Raw genomic sequence first — 20,826 nt, 5'->3', positions numbered from 1 at the left:
GGTCAACTGACTGTAGTCTTTACTTGTTTATTGCAAGTAAAGCTCTAACACCCACATCTCTCCCTGTTAATACTTTTAGATCTTGATCTACACAGCTTTAGTAGAAGTTATTAGACCTTCTCCAAGATTTTTGTTGACTCTACTAGCCTAACAGACACTAGTAGCCTCACACTTGATCTATGAATACAGGAGCAGGTTTGTACAGATCTTTGATGACATTGCAACCCTGGTAATAAGACTGACAAATGACCCACAGTGATATCATGTTGAAATAATCTTGAAGTTGTTTTGACACAGTTAAAGTCCTGGTGAAGCCAGTGGTAGCCACTGGCCTTCCAGTGACTGGTAACTGAGAACTGTGTGTGTAGTCCTGTTGACAAGACAGACCTGACTCAGGTACATCACTTCATATCACAACAACCATTGAGAGCTCACCAATCTCCAGGCTGAGCTCTAAGTGTCTATCTTGGGATAAGGACCGTAGAGCCACATCTGCTCATTCCCTCAGAGATGAACCAAGAAAGTTCCTTGTGCCATTGCCACCACCAGACCAACAAGACCTAAGGTTAAAGATTCAAAGTTTATAGAATCAGTCTTTTAAATTGGATCCCGGTATCCCCACCACCCCCCTGCCTTTCACAGATAGTGTCATGCCTAATTACCCGTGACACAAGTGATGTACAGGCAATGTACAGGCTGTATATACCAGGGTATTGAGGATTCAAGAGTGGTCGCTTTTGAAGTCCAATCGATTATGATTTGTTGTTCACGCTGAATCAACATCAACAAGGGAAACTTTGAATAAAGTCCCGTTTCTTTGCATCCCCATTCACTAAAATTTCAATGAAAAACTGATCTTGCCTTCTGACTCAAACCCATTGATCTTCAAATGACAACATCCGCAACAAAAAAGCAAAGCTTTCAAAATCAAATTGAAATATGACTCAAATGACAATCCGCGTAAAGATTTGGAACAAAACAATTCCCCTGTGTTTATTGAAAAAATCAGTTTATTTGTGTTATTTTGAGTGATGCTACACTTTTATGTATTGTTTTGTTGGTTTGTCTTGGACTACTGTGACAATATATCATTTAGTTTGAGATAGCTACAGACATAAATTTGCTGCACCAGTAGATCAGGTTCAAGATCTTTTGCAACTCACAATTCATATTGGATCCAGAGAGGTGATAATACCATCTTGCAGTAGATTGAGTAGGATAAAAAGATCAAGAGACTGACCCAACTGCAGCCTTAACACACCTTTTGTTTAGGTATATGGTTCGAGTTTGATATTCTCTAGGTGATGAATTTGATGGGACTGTTCTTTGAATATTGATCCTGTCTTCGATTGCTCATACTGTTTGAAATGATCACTGAATGGTCTTGTTGATGTTGATTGAGTGTGAACAACAAATCAAATGATTTGATCTCAAAAGCGATAACACATTACAGATTGCACATGCCTCGTGTCACTGGTGATTAGGCATGACACTACCTGTAAAAGGCAGGTGGTGGTGGGGATACCGGGATCCTTTGAATTTTGTATATCTTAGACAAAGCTTGAAAGTTTCTAGGAAAGATGAAATGAGTGAATTGTAAATTAGCCAAATGATAGTCTGATGGTTCCCAAAATGGTCAGATTTTGAGGGTTTATGTATTCTGAACCTTGGAAATCTTTGGACTAAAAGTCCACACAAATTTACTATTGGGTCATAAGAGCATTCACAGTGGTGCCTGTATTTTAGGGGCTCCCAAACAGACCCCCAAGAGGGATTCCCAAATGTGGGGGGTCTGAAAAGGGGTGTATGTGCAGCGGACCCCTTGATTGTGGTGTTTTGGTATACTTGTACTCAATATTTTCAAAACACACATCCACCCAAGGACCCCAGTAGTGGCATATTCAATGCCAGTACTGGGTTGCACGTGACTTCAAGAGTCTTGATCAACCCGCTAAATCTGGAGACTCAACAAAAATTTAGAGACTCTCAACATCCCATCTCACATTTTACAGGGTCCACTGCAGTGATCTTCGACAATTTCACCACCTGCATTGTTGAGAGCCTGCATTTTGAGAGCTCTGCTGCTATTTCACTTGTGATGTACATATGATGGCACTGAGATATATGTAGCTTTGGTTTACATGAAAGTTGTGTATGTACATAGAAACTCTTTGATGTACGTTTTGCACATGTTACATATGCTGAACCACATGTAACCTGACTCTTAAACCCAAGCCTTGAGTTGTATTTGCTATTTTTTAAGGTCTTATCATAGTACGTTGCCCATTGGTACTTGGCTTCAGTACTCAGGGCTGACACAATTGTTGTGGGTTTAGATCACAATAGAATCTCACTTAACCCAAGTCCGATTGTGCAAAAGCTCACAGTAACCCAAAGCCAAGGGAGGGACTTGCACATTAAACGACATCTGTGGTGTGACCAATAGCCCCAAAAAGTGAAATTTGGGTCACTTTTGGATACAATCCATCCTATCTCATCCAATATTACTTTGATCTCATCTCTGAAACTGGCTGGTATGAGTTCAGCATCTTGTACATAACTTCTATTAGAAAAACAAGAGAATCAAAATGTGCCAGCTCACAAGAATCCAGGCTGGCAAATGAATAACAAGTTTGTTCCAAGACATTACAGGGAGTCAATTGACCATCTCTCAAGCCTTTCTGAGGGTACACATAACAATCTTAGGGGTTGCAATTTCAAATCCAAAAATAAGGAGCCTCACACCATGTCAGTATCCTTGCAGCACGTCAACGTGCACACACGGAGAGTTTTGAAAAAAAACAGAAAGCTGTTTGGTAGGCTTTAGACTGAGATTGGTGCCAAGCACCCTTTGTGAATGATAATTTGACAAAAGAATTTGTGAGATCCTTTGTCAGCAGTTGGGGTCAACTGAGTGCCAACATCCCAGTTGACAAAGGGAAGACATGCCTATTGTGGAGACCTCTTTAATGGGTCTTTCAAGTATGTATTGAAAGTATTTGGTGTGTGCACGTCAACGTGCTACATGGATACGGACACGGTGTCAATGAATCAACACAATCATGAGCTCTGTCAAGATTCTGAAGTGACCATTTCCTTCAGAACTCAATAGAGCTCATCTGACTCTTTTTTTGGAACAAATGGGCTTGTGACTTGTGGTGAAAAAGTAAAGTGAAAAAGCACCCACCAAAAGGAAGCTATTAGTCATGCAACAATTGATGTTTAATGTGCAAGCCCCCTGTGCCAGAGGTGGACAAGTCTGAGAAAAATCACCTGGCACAGTGGGCTTGTTGTTAAGCTAGCAATAAAATATATTTTGCTTACAATGATCCAAAAGAAATATTTATTCTTACTGTGGATTGATAAAGATCAGTGAACTGGCTTGTTGATCAAGTTGGCTGTCATTTGGGTCAAAGCAGTAACATCAATACCAAGCATAAAAAGTGAAAGGATTGTTTGGTGTAAAGACTGAGGCTCAGAATACATTCAACAGGGCTCTCAAATGAGTTTGACACGTGATTTTTGCATGTTGAAGTTATGGCACATTGGCATTTCTCAGCCACCATACAAAACAGAACCTTCTGCGTAAGTCATATACAGACTGCAAGGTATTGCTGTATGTATACATAGGACAATACTTTTACAAATTGCTTGAGACAGACTATTTTTACATTATAAGGAACTTCTTTGAATTAATGAAAAAAACCAAATCAAATCTAACATAAATCAAACAAAGTGAGACTGCTTAGAACAAATCATGTGAGAAAGAAAAAGGGTAGATATTTCAATTTATACTTTAAAGTCATGGAAACTCATTAAATTCATTTTAAATTCTTCATTCAATTATACAAATTCAATGACCATGACCAAATATCCTAGTCAATATTGATGGAGCAATCATGCCAGAGACCATAAGAAGTGAAGTAGTAAGTCTTGACATTTGTACACTAGAAGATGAATCAGAAACAGTTTGATGATTGATTTCTGATCCTTCCTCTCGATTTCCCCCTGACATATTCAAAGACGATGGTAGTTTTGAATGATAATGAGTAACTTGTTCTGTGACACTATGTTGCATAGCATGAATTGCTATGAATAGAAATGTACCACCTGAGAATAAGAGTGTCATTCCTATCCACCATTGCATTGAAGCTTGACGAGAGACTGGAAGAGAATCATTCCGATCATGGTTCATATTATGACCAATGAGAGTTGTGATCAAAGACCATGTGATCAAAGAACCAAGAGGAGTAGCTAGACTGAAAGCAAACAGAATCCGACGAATGATATGTCGAGGAATACCTTCGGACATGAGTACAGCCACCAAACCGAAAGCAACAGGTGCCTTATGAACGATGATCGCAATGAAGACAATCAAATCCAGTGCTAAGACATCTTTCGAAGACGAAGCATTCGCAGTGGCTGGCAGGGAATTGAAAGTTGATGAAGCTCCAAGGGATATTCCATCGGCAAGTGAATGAGTTAATAAACCAAGAGTGGTCGAAAGCAAACTCTTATGAGATGAATGTGTGTGTGAGCAGGTAGCAACAAGAGGCTTGACGCAAGACCCATCACTCGAATCCACGACTACCACACCGGTCGAATTAGCCTCGGTAAGCGTGTTATTAGGCTCTGGGCCTGATGATCCGAGGATAAGGAATTAATTGATTTGAACGAGCGGATCAGAGTAGAGTCAGATGAGATGGATCGAAAAGATGAGAAAAGAAGTAAGATTGATGATGCACGTATGACCAAGGAAGTTGAACTAGTTGAGGTAGAACACCGATGAGAATCGTTTGGGATTGGTTCTGGAGAACTAGCTTGATCTATTAAGAACCTATGAAAATTAGAATTCACCGAATTTAGTACCAAAAAAAACCTCTAAAGAAACGATAAATTCAAAAAGAGGATGGATTTTACATTAAAAGAAAACCAGATAATAAAGCTAAACCGATTGGAGGATGATGATGTTGATGAGATTGATCATCATGATGAGGAATGATAGATTGATGATTAAGAAGTTGAATTCGATAAATAGCTTCTATGCCCTCAGGGATGATCACTGTCAAAGCTACACCCACCAATAGACCTACTCCGATGATGCTGAGTTGACGACTACGAAGCGGTGAGATTGATCTTGAGAGTGATAATGGTATACTTCCTAAAAATAAAGCTATCATGTAAAACCAAATGGTCGGTTAGACCATCTCAATCCAAAAAAATAAAAGATGAATCACTGAACTTGTGAAGAACATTATCGTAGAATAGATTGCTAATTGAAGTAAACCCATCTTTTTGAAGTTATCTTGAAGGAACCGAGGTTTTGATTTGAAGGATGAGAATGTGATGAGACTCGTTCACTGGTTCTCATGACCTGGTCAGTGGTCATTTTCCAAGATTGATAGAAACTGCATTATTTTAAACACTGTAAACTGATAAAGTACTTTCTAATAAACTTGCTCTGATATGTTTAGTTTACCAATCAAATCCAAAAAATGACCAGTTTCCAGCAATCGATCCTCAACACATTCAAATCAAATCAAATCACTTCTAACTTGGAAATCGACAAAGTAAAGTACTCTTTCTCTAACACAATCTATCATACATTGGAGACTGACTTTATTATTTAGACAACTTTAGATTATATTTTACATTTAATTCAAGATTCAGAGATTCCAAAAGATGAACAAATTGAAACTATTCGTGGTATCTTGGAACTTGAATTAGATTCTACAATCTCAGATTCTAGTAAGCAACACTTCACCAGCTTTCAAATGACCTTTCCTAGACTAATTTAACTAATCGATTTGCAATGATTGGTTCTTTAGCGTCAGATCAACCAAACCATGACTTACTACTGGATGAATGTATTGAAAAAGTACTTCAACTAGCATCAGATTATCTCCAAGATCCTAGTCAATTCAAAGAAGAAGAAGAAGAACCAGAAGAAAAGGATTCAAATCCTCTAGATCAATCATGTTCGGATCTTTAAAAACTCATACCAAACCTCTATTCTCTTTCTGAAAAACCAAACATCATTTCTTTTTTGGATTCACAACAGGTACAAAGATCAGCAAAGACTACGGATCACTAAACTCAGATGAATTACAAAAAAAAGCCATCATAGCAACATATGGAAGGGTAGAAGATGAAACTGATTCAAATCAAATTCAGAAATTAACACCTAAACAAATTCAAGAATTAAAAGATGCAGAAACTTCAATGTTGGAACAACAATTGAAACTTTTAGGATTAAAATCGAAATCTAGAAAAAAAGCTGAAAGTAAAATCGGAGGTGGTGAGTTTTGATTCGCATCATTTTCTTTTCAAATGTCGAATCTTCATTGTGACATCTCTGTTCTTACTAATTCGACTTTTGGGTTCTTCACCAGATCCATTACTAAGACCAAATTTAAATTCGGCAGTAGTAGATTACGAAACAAAACTAAAAAGGGAAGAAGCAGCAAGTAAAGCAAAGGCTAAATCAGAAAAAGATAAAGCTGATTTAACAAAACAAAGGTATGCGAAACTTCTCACATCACAATGACTCAAACAAAAACTGACCATATACCATTCTTGGATTCTATTATTTTCAAAAAAACAGAGAAACACAAGCAAAGAAAAAATCAGATGCAAGAGCAAGAGCATCAAAAGGCGAAAGAAAAGCATAATCTATTGAATTCAAATTCTCTATTCACAACCACCATATAAAACATTACAAACTCTTGTAAAAATCACTTTTTTGTAATCTAGATATGCTTTAAAAAAAGAAATTCAAAAACAAAAGTAGAAAATTGAAATCAAAACAAAAAGGAACCAAAGTAAACCAAATGAGTTTCAAACATACAACTTCACTACCATTCATCCCAACCATCATCCGCTTTAGCTTTACCCGATTTCGAATTTGTTAAATTAGACTTCTTGTTAGAAGTCGGATTTGAAGTTTGACTTTTAACAGACAGATTCGAGTTTTGACGAGCAGCAGTTAAAGGAGCCATTGTCTTCCAATCATTTGAATCTTCACCTGAGATTTGATTACCAGTCGGAACAGCAGTATAAGAATCACCCACATCTCGAAACTCTTGATCATCATGATCATGTTCTTCATCTTCATCTTCATGATGTCCTTTGTGATCTTGATCAAATGAATCCACCGTATGATATTCACCTAATTGATCACCGGTCTTACTAAACGTTTCAAGTTGATCACTACCTAAGCTACCTATATCATATCCATGAGCTTTAGCTTGTTCAGCTGCCACTTTTAAACCTTCAGCTGCAATTCCAGATCCCACTTTAGTGACATCTATCACCGTTTTTTGAAATTTAGATGCAATCGACCAAACTTGTGATTGTAATTCAGGATCGACTACTTTTTCTTGTGCAGGTTTGACTACATTATCATTAATTTGTGATAAAGTTGAACTCAAAAATCCCCATCCTTTACTAAGTACAGCTGTAGCTGATGTGTCATTCCAACTTTGATCAATCGAATCGGATGGATTGGGACTATTCGAATTCGAACCGAATCCAACATATTTTCCACCTTGAGAAGGAGGTAAAGTATCACTTCGATTAGCATTAGCTGAACCCAAACTAGCGAAATATGATTCGTTTTCGAGTTTCTTGTTATTGGATCCAGGTGAAGGATTTGAACCTGAAGGAGTAGAAGGAGAAGCCGACCGAGAACTCAATGAACCCAGTCCAGTACGAGGTTTACGTAAAGTACCAGAAGGAGTAGAAGATGAAGGATTAGGTTCGATGATCGTAGGTGGTGTGTCTGAAGGTGACCAAGTTCGACCTTCTAATTCTGCTGTTAATTTATCACGATATTGAGCTGCAAAATGTGTATTATAAAGTACTGGAATGCTCATTTGGTTTGAATAATTTTCTGCTTGACCTGCTTCTAAACACCATTTCTTCCATTTAGCATTCCCACCTAATTCTAAAAGAAAAGAAACAAACCCAAACAAAAAAACTGTCAATGAGAATTTAATTTCAAACTTGAACAGAAAACATCTAAAACCAATTGACTCAACTCATTTTATCTACTTGACTTTGAGACCATTTATCAAGTGTAACACTTCTAACAAATGATAAATGGACACCTAAACTACGATGAGATCCAGAACAATTCAAACAAATAAAGATTCCATAACTAACAGAAGCCCACTATATATGTGTACAATCCATTTTAATCAATCTCCTTCTTCTTCTTTGAAAAAAGAAAAAAAAACTTACTTGTGGAGCTGGAGCTGAACAACTGAGATTGGTTTAAATACCGACCCAAGCAGAAGAAAAAAACGACAAAACTTTAGTTACTACGCAGATCATAAATCTCATTTGATTTCTAAAAACTTAATCTATTAATGAAAATCCGGAAAGAAAACACATACTCTGCACAAAGTTTATTATCAGATTCTTGAATAAGACTTGAAAGGATAGGTTGATATTCACCGGCCATTTTTTAAGAAGAAGAAAAAGGAGAATGCAGGTTGAAGTTGAAGTTGGAATTGAAATTGATCAGATCGATATGGGTTGGTGTGGCTAGCTAGTTTGATGACGGCGATTAATTATCAAGATAGCTTCCAACTCGTATCACAGCGGAGTTGAGGACACGTTGAATACATATGTAAAACCATCATTGTTTCAGTGTATGTAGTGTAGCAGAATACCCGCAGTACTGTAGTCTGTCACCCGGACCTGCACCTGTGTGAGCGAGACACCGTTGTGATTCTACTCACTTTTATGGGTACGAAAGTAAGTAGGAAGTAACTTGTCCTCTCCATTGCTATGAGGATGTGAGCAGGTTATATAGGCGAACATCCTTCTGCGAGAAACGAATAAGGAAAACAATGGAATGGCGGTACAACAAGAGACGATCGAAGATCGTAGTGATACAAGATGAGAGATGACCGAATCTGGTACTGTAGGATTCGGTCCACAAGGAAATACAGTATATGGTCGGGACGGATCTAGCAAGATCCGGTCTACAAGTAAAATAGGAAAAGAGTATAACAAAAATAGGAAGGGAGGAAAAGCACTAAGAGCACCCACTATGGTGGGAGTGTTTTATCGTAAAGTTTGCGTTCCTGAGCGCGAAGTTTGATCATGCGTGTTTTACCAAAGTTGATAACCGCGTGAAATCCACTATGGGATGATTTATCGTCTGCTTTCCCTAGTTCCTACGATAAATCAAGTCGTAGGCTTGCGTAAATCTGAACACACGAAGTGCAAGACTTGACGCAGCCGTACGGACCGCAGGTCTAAAACAGGTCCATAGTGGACCTGTTGGTATTTTAGCGTTAGGGTAACGCTAAATCACCGAGTTAACGCAACCATAGTGGGTGCTCTAAGAGCACCCACTATGGTGGGCGTGATTTATCGTAGACTTTGCGTTCCTGAACGCCAAATTTGATGATGCGTGTAACAACTAAATTGTTACACGCATGAATTCCACTATGGGATGATGTAACGTCTGCTTTACCAAAGATAAATCACTGTGGATCGACCAGATCCACAGTGGTCTAATTTTGAAATGAAATGATTTATCTTTCATAGATTTCATCCAAAAAAAATCACCAAATGCCTGCTCCGAGCTCCTTGAAAAAACAAATCGAACGGCTTTTGAAGTCTTCAAACGACGACAATGAGCAGCAGTACTATGACCAGTTGGTCTTCGACTGCCTCTTCAATGAGCTCCCACCACCGCCACCCCTTCCTCATACTCGTATACGTATAGATAGAGACCGTGTTGCTCGCGGTCAGCAACTTTACAATGACTACTTCGCACCGAATGCCAGATACAAATCAAAATTCGAACGTCAATTTCGAATGAGCAAAGAGCTCTGCTTGAGAATCATCAAAGATTTGCAGAAACATCATCAGTTTTGGCTTCAAAAACCTGATGCATGTGGAGTGATGGGACTCACGGTATATCAGAAGGTTGTGTGTGCTTTGAAACAGCTCACCCTGGGAATTCCAGCTGATGCGACGGACGACTACGTCGGTATTGGCAAAACTACTGCTATACTCTGTCTGAAGCTATTCATGAAACACATAAATGAAATATACGGTCCCGATTATCTTTGACCTCCAAATCCCGAGGAGCTCACTCGAATCATGAAAGAATACGAGATCCGTGGGCTTCCTGGTTGTAAGGGTAGCCTTGATGGCATGCACTGGGCTTGGAAGAACTGCCCACTTGCATGGGCTGGGCAGTTCGAAGGAAAAGAACACACCCCTACGGTCATCCTCGAAGCAGTTGCATCCCAAGATCTCACGATCTGGCATGCTTTCTTCGGAACGCCGGGTTCGTTGAACGATATCAACGTATTAAACCGGTTGTTTCTTTTCACTGACTTCCTCAAAGGTAAGTTTATTTCAAATCCAGTTCATGTTTATTCCAAAATCATGAACTGAGATTCAAATCTTCTTGAATCATCTAGGAAATGAAGATGAAGTCCATTTCACCGTCAATGGACATCTCTATAAGCAGGCCTATTATTTAGGTGATGGAATCTATCCCGACTGGCCGACCATCGTCAAAGCACCACGAGATCGCCAAGCTCCAGCGGCCAGGCTCTTTGCTTCAGCTCAAGAGGGAGCTAGGAAGGATATTGAAAGGGCTTTTGGTGTCATTCAGATTTGTTTCGCAATCACTCGAATGTCATGTCGTATGTGGTATTTAGTAGATATGCACTCGGCTATGATGTGCTGTCTAGTACTACACAATATGATTATTCAAGACCGAGGATCACTCGATCCTATAATCGAGAGTTACACTTCTCAAACCAGGATCGTACCGAAACTGGCAGATCCAGCAGTACAAAATACTCTTATGGCGTATCTTCAAAATACTCTCCTACTGAGAAATTCCAACACTCATCAAGAGCTACAGCGCGATCTCACAATGGATCTCTGGCTGAAGGAAGCGGGTGAATGAAATAGAATTATTAGAAATCAATTTTACATTTGCTATCATGTCAACATTTGCAAACAACTGCTATACATTTAAAACTTTTACTATAACGATTTGGCTTTACATATTAGATTTGTACATATGTATTTTAAATGAATACAAGGAAATCGATTGATTTTTGAGATATTCGGATTGAGATGTTTCTTTTGTTTGATGAATTGAGATGTTTCTTTTGTTTGATGAATAACCTCTGTACCTACTTTACGAGTATCAACTTGTGTTTGGTGAATAAGATTTGTATCAATTTTAAATGAATACGAGATGATGAAATGTTATGTATAAGCTATTGATAATGCCGAGCAACTTCCTCTTTCAGCCCTCGTAGTATTCTTTTTGAAATCTCATCGGGACATTCATCTTCTTTTCCTCAAGCAATCTCGAGATCTTTACTTTTAAGTTCACTTGTCATTAAATTGTTTGCAATTCGATTGGATTCTTCGCTAGCTTCTGCTCGTCGGCTTGCCACCGCTGTAAATGATTTAATGGCCTCGATTCTTTCAGATTCATCATTAGCTTGTTTTTTGCTTTCAAGACGCTGCTTCTTTGCAGCCTTTCCACCAATTGGACGCTCGCCACTATCATCTGGCCGAGCATGATTGTTGGCTGAAGTGGATTGAGTTGAATCTTCTCCAATCGCATCTGAAGGTGGAAGAAGATCTGCAGGGGGTGCTGGAGGGGGATGCGCGCGTTGATTGATCAGACGAGTATCCCATTTAGGTTCGTACCGAAGCTTCTGCCTAGCAGCGAGATGTTTGAACGGGGAATTGGTCTCAGCCTGAAAGATCTTCATTGCATCGACGATCCAGGTATCCGGTGATGTCCAGATGGTGGATCGTGCTCCAGACGAGCATATATACCCGAGAACTTTTGGGTTGCTGGATTCAAAACACGCCATCTGAATTTGGAAGGTAGAAGAAGTCAGAAGTTTGAATGTTTTGATTTCTAAATTGAAATGATACTCACTGGCCCTTGCACATCTTCCCTGAGCGTGTGGTTACCGAGTGAGAATTGAAATGCACTGAAACATCTTCAAAAAAAGCATCACTTGACATATTGTTTGAGTATTCTGCTCGTGTACTAGTCACAACCCAAGAAATTGCAAGTTGCTCAAGCTCAGGTTCAGTCCATTTGTCGCCACGTTTAGAAGTGGCTGTTGAAGTGGCTGGGGCTGGAGGAACCGACATATTAATTTGTGTTGAAGTGTGATGAGGAAGGTTTTTGAAATTCGAACTTTGAAGTTCAGGTGTTGAAGTTTGAGGATGAGGTTTGAAGGAATGATTTGTGATGTTTTGTAGTTTGGGGTTTTGAAAACTACAGTTGTTGACAGATTATCCTACGATAAATCATGTCGTAGGGTTGCGTAGATCTGAGCACGCGGGGTGCAAGATTTAACGCAGCGGTACAGACCGCAAGCGTAAAACAGGTCCATAGTGGACCTGTCTGAATTTTAGCGTCAAGGTAACGCTAAATCACCTCGTAACCGCACCCATAGTGGGTGCTCTAAGGGAAAAGAAAAGCGCAGAAAGCGCGTAAGCATACAACAACGGTAATAGCCTATTTAGGAATCACACCATCCCCTCCTTAAGACCGTAAACTTCCTAGTTTACATCTTTGTATTTACCTTTGTTTCGTCGCACTAGTTCTTTCATGCCACTATCATTTAGGGATGACATGTTAGTTAAGAACTCATATACGAATTCGCTCGAGGTTCTGTTCTTGACAGTCTCGTATGCTTCACGGCATAGTACCAGATGTCCCATTACTTCGTTTTCTAGCCACTGTATCTCGTTCGTGTAATCTGCGAGATGCGAAGTAAAATTCATTGGTAGATCCTTTGAATTTTTTCAAACGACACCCGTTCACCTTAGCTTTAAGCACATGTCCGTTGGAAGTCATTAGTGTGAACGTACCATCGGGAGATGCCTCTTGGATAATGAATGGTCCATCCCACTTGGGATGGAGCTTGGATGGTCGGCCTTCAAATTGGCGGAGGACTCTGTCTCCAGGTCAAAAGTTTCGTTCTGTATATGATTCCTCTTGCGTCACCGACCTTTCTTTGGCCCTTTGATTGAGGTCATCAATGAGCTCTTGTCGCGTTGTGTTAAGTTTATCGGTTGCTATATTACGTTGTCTAAGTATTAGTTCTAGGTTCTCTAGTGAGTTGTCGAATTTAATGCTTACAGCTTCTGAAGGCAACCTAGCTTCTGCCCCGTAGGCCATATAAAAGGGTGACGCTTTCATTGAGTGCGAAAAAGATGCGCGATATGCGAATAAACAAGTATTTAGATAGTTGTCCCACAAGTTTTGATTGTAAGGACTACAAAACTTACGGAGAGCATTGGTTAAAGTACCATGGAACCTTTCGTCCAACCCGTTTGTCTGAGGGTGATAGGGTGATGTATTCTTTTGCTTGATATTGTTCTTTTTGAGGTAAGTTTTGAAATTATGGGATATAAATTCTGACCCGTTGTCGGTTATGATTTCTTCGGGCACACCGTGGTTCAAAGTGAGTTCCTTGACGAGTGAGACTGCTGCGTCTGAGGATGTGGAAACAAGAGCTTTAGCATACGCCCACCCTGTACCATAATCTATGGCGGTGATGATATATTGGTTCCCGTTAGGAGTCTTGGGTAGTGGACCAACGAAGTCCATTCCCCACTTCCTAAAAGGTTTACCACGGGGTAGAAATTGTAGTGGCATACCTTGCTTCTTTGAAATTGGTGCATGAACCTGACAGGCTTCACACAAGTCTATAGCCTCCTTGACTGTGTTTTCGACGTTAGGAAACCAGTATCGTCGTTTCACTGCGCTCGTGACATCTTTAATGTTGCAATGTCCCAGGTCTTCATGGATGCGGTAACAAATCCTTTCGGCTTCAGGCCGGCTAGTTGGGACTGTGAGTTGTTCTCGGTGAGGGTGATCGAGGTCTATTTTTACCATGCGGTCACCGTCCAAGAAAAAGTCTCCATTTCCCACTTTTGAAGGAGGTATCCCAGATTGTAATTGTAGTTTATTTTGTAGTAGCTCACGGTATTGTCCTTCGTGGTCGTGGATTGCAAAAAGTGAGGCGGCGGTTTCTGGAGGATCTGTATCAAATTCGGTGTCCGGTTTTCTTGAGAGAGAGTCGGCGGCTAATTGATCATTTCCTGGACGATAGATGATCTGAGTGTTAAAAAACTCGATCTCGTCTACAAATCGAGCGAGACGTCGGTTAATATGCTTCTGTGTTTTGAAATATTTGAGCGATTCATGATCGGTCCGAATTAGAACAGGCGAACCTTCTATGAATCCTCTGAAGTGTTTCAATCCGTGTACGATGGCGAGCAGTTCTCGTTCTTGGGCAGAATAATTCTGTTCCGTTTTGGAAAGTTTCCGTGATTCAAATGCGATTGGTCTCAGATTCGAATTCCTCAGGTTTTTTTGATATAGGTTATAATCGAAACTTACTCCTTCAGGGACTTTTACGTTGGTATCTTGTTGAAGGATCGCTCCTATGTTCGTACCGGAGGCTTCGGTGTCAAGTACGAACGGCTTGAAGGGTTCTGGATGCTGAAGAGGGACAGTTTGAGATAAAGAGGCCTTGAGTTTGTCGAAAGCAAGTTGCTCTGTATCCCCCCAGACAATTGACGTCCCAGGTCGTGGGGATCCTTCAGTCAATTTGTATAATGGGGATGCTACAGAGGAGAACTTTAAAATGAAGCGCTTATAGTAAGTGCAAAGGTTCAAGAACCCGCGTACGTGGGAAATATTAGTGGTACTGGGCCACTCAACGATTTTTTGAATCTTTTCCGGGTTCGTTCTAATACCGTCTCCGTCCACGATGTGTCCCAGGAATAGTAGAGAGGATTTTCCGAATTTACATTTTTTGGCTGAAACGACCAAGCCATTCTTTTGTAGGATTTTGAAGACAGTTTTCACGTGGTTCTTGTGTTCTTCTTCGCTCTTTGAATAAATTATCACATCGTCTAAATAAACAAGTGCGAACTTGTCAATTACTTCTTTCAAGATGGAGTTCATCATCTCCTGAAAAGTTGCCGGAGCGTTACAAAGACCAAAGGGCATAACACGCCACTGAAAGTGGCCCAACCTACATGTGAATGCTGTTTTTTCTTTGTCCGCACCTTCCATCGGTACCTGCCAGAAGCCTGATTTTAGATCAATCGTGGAGAAGACCTTTGATCCGGATAAGAATAAATATGCATCATCGATGCGCGGTAAGGGATAAGCGTTCTTTTTTGTGACTTTGTTCAGAGCACGATAGTCAACACATACCCTATTAGACCCATCCGGTTTCTTGACGAGTAATAACGGCGAACTCCATGGTGAGTCAGAGGGTTCAATTATACCTTGAGCAATACTATCTTCAACAAACTGTTTGATGGTAGCGTGTTCTGGAGGCGTATGAGGTCGTCCGTGAGTCTTAATGGGCTTAGCGTCGCCAGTGTCAATATGATGTTTATACTTACCATTAACAGTTCCTATTTCTTCTTTCCAACAGGCTGGTGCGGTCTTTCTTGCCAAATCTTCTAATAACTTTTCATAGTTGTCTTTGTCCATAGTGAACAACTTAGGCTCATACTGTCTTGGGCGTACTCTGAATCCATTTTTGACGATGTAAACTCCAGTGGTGAAATTTACGAGGGGTTTCTGTTCGCGTAACCAGGGTAGTCCAAGAATAAGGGAGATATTGGGCAAGGGTAAGACAAAAGCTCAGAGATTGAATTCATGGATGTCCATGCTTTGTTTGTCTTGAATTTTTGCTTCGAATAGTGCCACTTGATTACACGATTCTTTCGCGCCGTTAGCTAACCGCACTCCTTGTTGATTGACAGGCAAAATGTCGATTTTGGTTGGGAACAGTTCTTTCATCTTGTCGACTTGTTCCCTTGAGATGTAGTTGGCCGCCGCGCCGCTATCTATGATGGCGTCCACCTGAATATTTTGGAATCAAACAGGATAGATTGGTAGGGAGGTCTTCCCGTCCTCCTCGTGGGAGGCGAGATGTGGATTGTCATCGAGGATCGGTCGAGTTAATCCGTTGTGTTCAGATAAGGAACTTGACTCGATGTCAACAACTGATAAATCATGTAACGAGGATGAAAGGGAAGGGAGATTGATGGCCTGTGGTCCCGGGTCTTTGTAGTCGGTGAGATTTGAGTGAGCGTCACTCATGATGCTACCACGAGACTCTACGGCAGCGGTACTTGAGTTTTCTTCGTCTGGGGTGCAGACGGAATCAAAGTCGTCCCTGTCGGCCCAACTGGTGTAAGTGGTGTTGAGGATGTGGCTCCACGTCTCAACGTTAACTAGTTCACGTTCGGCTAGTTCTACGGGATCCGGGCCATTCGATGGAGAAGGTGTCCGAATTGTAGTGTATCGATATCCGTCAATCACGGGAAGTTCCAGTTTGGTTTTCTTCTCGGGATTGAGGTTCTCAGTCTTCATATCTATACTAAAGACGTCGTGGTCACAGCCTGGTTCCTGTTCTTTCGGACTGTCGAGGTGAGTCCTTTTTTTGGAAGTGTTGAAATCTTGAGGCGTCAGATCAAAATAGCTTATACCGCTTGAGGTGGTGGGTGGACTATCCTCGTTTCCATAGGCTTTACAAGACCTACAACAGCAAAAGTCATTTGCGTCTTTGATTACTCTAGCTACTGCCTCTCTTTCTTTGTTTAAGTTGAGCAGGGTCTCGGGTTCGATATCTCGGAGTGCTTCGAGGTAGTGATTTTTGTATTCTTCCAGATCGATTTGACCATCCTCAGTTGGTCCATCTAGGCTTTCAGATGATTCTTGCGACGCTCTGTAGACTTTGCCATCTGCGTCAGAGAAAGGGGTAATAAAAGGGGTTTCTTCCTGTAGTTCGTGATCTTGAAACGGAGAAACAAACGAGTCAAGAGAAAGAAGGTCTGACAGAAAGAAAGGAAGATGTTCCATGAGTAATAAGTTAGGTCTCCGGCGATCAGAGTTATTAGGGCGATTTCTTGAGTTGTTGAAGGGTTTCCTCTTGTGTCCTTTGGGACATTTGTCTGCCATATGTCCCATGGCGTGACAGCTATAACACTCAACCTTTGCCATATCTACTGAATCTAAATCCATTGGTCCGGAGCTATTAGTGACCGTGTGAGGTTTGCCAAAGAGGTTTGGAGATCGGAAGCTACTGCGATGAGAGTTGAAGGTTTTCTTGTCGAAGTTCTTGTGATGAGAGTTAGAGGATTTGTGATAATCTTGTGATTTAAAACTTCGGTTGTTGATTTTGACGGTTCTCTCGGCTTCTCTCGCAGCTGAATAGATGAGTTCCATATCTTTGTTAGTTCTGATGTCACCTTTGTTATTGATTTTTTCTCTAAAGTGTGCTGGGAGTTTGTCGATGAAATTGAATTTGCGAGTCTCGAAAGTGACAACATCTAGGGGAAGGTACGCCATTAATCTTCTGAACCTTAAGATATAATCGTTGATGTCGCCCTTATAGTAACATATTTTGACCTTTTCTAATATTTCTTCTACCATCATGTCGAAGTTATAATGGTTCAGGAAATGCAATTTGAAGTCTTGATAATCAGTAATGGTTCCTCCTTGAGTTTTACGAACTTCATGCCAGAACATATTACTTTCTTCGTCCAAATACAATCCGAGCATTTCGCCCCAGGAGGATTCGGGATATCGATGCATCGTAAAATTGGATTCCAATTCTGAAAACCAGAGGTGAGCGTTGTCTCCATACCCGGTAAACTTTCTTGGTTCAGCCCGAAAGGCATCGGGTTTGGGGGGAGCTGGAGTCTGTGCTCGACTGTTAAGGAGGTTTTCGAGGTGGTTGATCTGGTTAGTTTGTTGCTGAAAAACATTTTGGTTTTGTTGGCGAAGGTCGGCTATCTCGCGAGCATGGTGTTGTTCGCGTTGGTGGAGTTCGTTGCCAAACTGTTTGAGTTGGGCGCGGATAAGACAAAGGTCTTCGGCCGGGATTTGTATGAATCCGGTATGATCTTCCATTTCTGTTGGGTTATTGGTTCGTGTATAGGGTAGAAGCAAAGGGAAATTTAAGAGATGGTTCTTAGGAATATTTAGACTTGATCAGAGTCTGGTTTACGTACGTGGGTTCTTCAAAAAGATACTGATGAGTGATTTAAAAATCAAATGGCTAAAAAGCACGAGGAAAGTGTTTCGATAAACGGTTATAAGGTGTTGGTGATTTGTTCTGTGTGTATAAGAGAAGGGATTCTTTAATTAATCTAACTAATTGAGGGGAAGGGTGTCGAGAGGATTTGGAATGACTAGCTAGGAGATTTCAAAAGCTTACGACGGTTTTAATCCGGATTGTGGGGAGGTTTGTTGCTTCTGGTTATAGGGTATTCGATTACGGTTGTCTGTCGAAAGGGATATTGAGAAACACAAAGTTAGATCACGGATTTAGAGAACGAGCCCTTTTCGATATCAGGTTTATAATGATATTAAAGTTAGAGAAATTGAGAAAGAAAAATAAATAAAACACACAAATATATATTTGTGATTCTACTCACTTTTATGGGTACGAAAGTAAGTAGGAAGTAACTTGTCCTCTCCATTGCTATGAGGATGTGAGCAGGTTATATAGGCAAACATCCTTCTGCGAGAAACGAATAAGGAAAACAATGGAATGGCGGTACAACAAGAGACGATCGAAGATCGTAGTGATACAAGATGAGAGATGACCGAATCTGGTACTGTAGGATTCGGTCCACAAGGAAATACAGTATATGGTCGGGACGGATCTAGCAAGATCTGGTCTACAAGTAAAATAGGAAAAGAGTATAACAAAAATAGGAAGGGAGGAAAAGCACTAAGGGAAAAGAAAAGCGCGGAAAGCGCGTAAGCATACAACAAAGGTAATAGCCTATTTAGGAATCACACCGTCTTGGAAGGGAAGGATCCGGGTGCCCGGAACACTGATCTTTGTTAAGATTGTGAGCATCTTTTGACTTTTCTGCAGCTGGATAAAAGCACAAAAGATTGCTTTTAGAGAATCAAAAAACAAACATTGTACAGAACAAAAAAGACTTGATATTGAAGTTGGAATCTAAGTTGAAGTTGGACTAGGTAGCTCATGCAAATTTCAAAAATCAAACCTTTTTTCATAACTTGTAAATTGAAACAATTGGTTTTACCAAAAGATTCTTTTAAAATGTTTTTGGAAATTTTTAAAAAAAGAATATCAAATCATCATTTTGATCAGAAATTCAAACTTCCTAGTCATTCTTCAAAAGTGTCAACATCAAATTTCTGAGAGATGGTATGTCATTCTTATTGATTTTTCAAAATTTACTTTAATATGATCAGAAGGTTCTTCAAACGGTCATATCCTTGAGAGTAAAGCCTGTCTTTATAAGATTTACAGTAAATTTCAAGAAAACATGTAAACTTGTTCACCGCCAAAACTTGACTTGAACCCCCCCCTGAAATGGGCACGTGCCAAGCCCGTCCATACGCAGTTTTTGTGGTAGATTTTGGCCTTGATGACCATTGAAAAATCATGAAGAGTAATTTCACTGACCAAATTTTAGAGTTTGATGCAAGTTTTGTGGAGGTCGAGAATTGCAAATCTTCAAGTCAGGTGAGTGGAGGGAGGGAGTTTCGTTGCGGAATCCGGATCCTCCACTGGAACACTCCGTTGTCCGACAGTCTGGATGTGGAGAAAATCTTTGATCTGTGGTCGACTTGCATCATCGAGGTATGTGCAGTCGTTCTCAGAAATGTTGGAAAAATCCAACATTTCGAGCTGAGGTCGTGGTCCCGAGGAGGCGACTTTTTCATGACATGTGTCACGGAAAAGTCATGGCAGCTGTCGAGTGGAGATCAGTGTCCCTTTCACCAACCTCAACTCCCTTGTGTCCTCTCCATGCCATCCTTCCTCTGATCCTCAGCTCGTGTTACAACCCCTTAACCATGAAATCGTATGTTTTCACCGTTTTTCTGAAGACATTGGTCCGTTAGCCTGGCCATTGGCAAGATAGTAGTCTGGTCATCGAGGTATGATGGAAAGTAATCGAATTTTCATCTTGAGATACCTGTCAAAATCAAAGTTTTTGTCAGTGTTTGTATCTGCGTGTCACTGCTCAGCGCACGGACCCCGAGCTCAGCTCGAGATTTTGCAATTTTCCAACATTTCTGAGAACGACTGTATTGTAATTTGGCAATGTGATGAGGTTGAGGTTCCCGTGTTGCTTGTCGCTTCGTGTTCTCGGTCTACGTAGCGATTTGACTTGAACAAGGTATTTCAAACATCTGCTCTGCGGTCACCACCTTGCTGCAATTGGAATTGCTGGTGAACATACATACGTCCAGCTTTTGGACCCCTTTCTCGTAAATCTATATTCAAAGTCGCATTCATGCAACATTTATTACGAGATAGACCTGACCTGATCATCGCAGCATCCGTTGAATATTCAAGTCTCAGCGAGAGCTGTATGTACTCAGTGCGAACCCTCTCGTACTTGTTTGACCTTTCTTTCCTCAGCGGGGCAGTGGAGAGAGATCATAGTCTGTAACGTAGACGTTTGAGGGGGTCTGGACATCATTTGAATGGTGTTGCTTGTCTCATCCCTTTTCACAATTCGTTCTTCATTCGTATAAGACTGAGTGAGTAGAACTACCCACTTTCCCTTCTTTTCACATCGATCCTTGTCGACTATAGTCCTTCTTCGTTACTTCTTTATTTGCCCAGTTATTTTGTACATTCTTCCTGTTGGGCCCTTTTTTTAAAGTTCTGATCCCTGAGTTTGATCTCTTGGCACCCTGATTGCGAATATTTGGGGGATACGCTGGCCCTTCTCTCGTCCATTCCCTTCGCGTCCTCGATCAACACACTGTTCTAA

General features: G+C 40.6%; 3 protein-coding genes across 3 annotated transcripts; all 3 read right to left on the bottom strand.

Moving 5' to 3' along the window:
- Positions 1-3,853: 3,853 nt before the first annotated feature.
- MELLADRAFT_87847 (uncharacterized protein) lies at positions 3,854-5,180 on the bottom strand (the record flags this gene model as incomplete). The annotated part of the gene is made up of 3 exons (XM_007411002.1): positions 3,854-4,638; positions 4,746-4,826; positions 4,952-5,180. 3 exons carry the CDS (start codon positions 5,178-5,180, stop codon positions 3,854-3,856), a joined length of 1,095 nt encoding a protein of 364 aa, XP_007411064.1.
- A 1,381-nt stretch (positions 5,181-6,561) lies between these two features.
- MELLADRAFT_78049 (uncharacterized protein) lies at positions 6,562-8,555 on the bottom strand (the record flags this gene model as incomplete). Its single annotated transcript, XM_007411001.1, has 4 exons — positions 6,562-7,945; positions 8,040-8,172; positions 8,242-8,263; positions 8,397-8,555. 4 exons carry the CDS (start codon positions 8,462-8,464, stop codon positions 6,855-6,857), a joined length of 1,314 nt encoding a protein of 437 aa, XP_007411063.1.
- A 7,373-nt stretch (positions 8,556-15,928) lies between these two features.
- Positions 15,929-17,077, bottom strand: MELLADRAFT_87845 (uncharacterized protein; the record flags this gene model as incomplete). The annotated part of the gene is made up of 1 exon (XM_007411000.1): positions 15,929-17,077. The coding sequence occupies one exon, from the start codon at positions 17,075-17,077 to the stop codon at positions 15,929-15,931; it is 1,149 nt and encodes a 382-aa protein (XP_007411062.1).
- Between the last annotated feature and the right edge of the window lie 3,749 nt (positions 17,078-20,826).

This window comes from Melampsora larici-populina (genome assembly GCF_000204055.1).
Source record: "Melampsora larici-populina 98AG31 unplaced genomic scaffold MELLAscaffold_23, whole genome shotgun sequence".
Classification (NCBI taxonomy): domain Eukaryota; kingdom Fungi; phylum Basidiomycota; class Pucciniomycetes; order Pucciniales; family Melampsoraceae; genus Melampsora; species Melampsora laricis-populina.
This window is presented reverse-complemented; position numbering and strand designations above follow the sequence as displayed.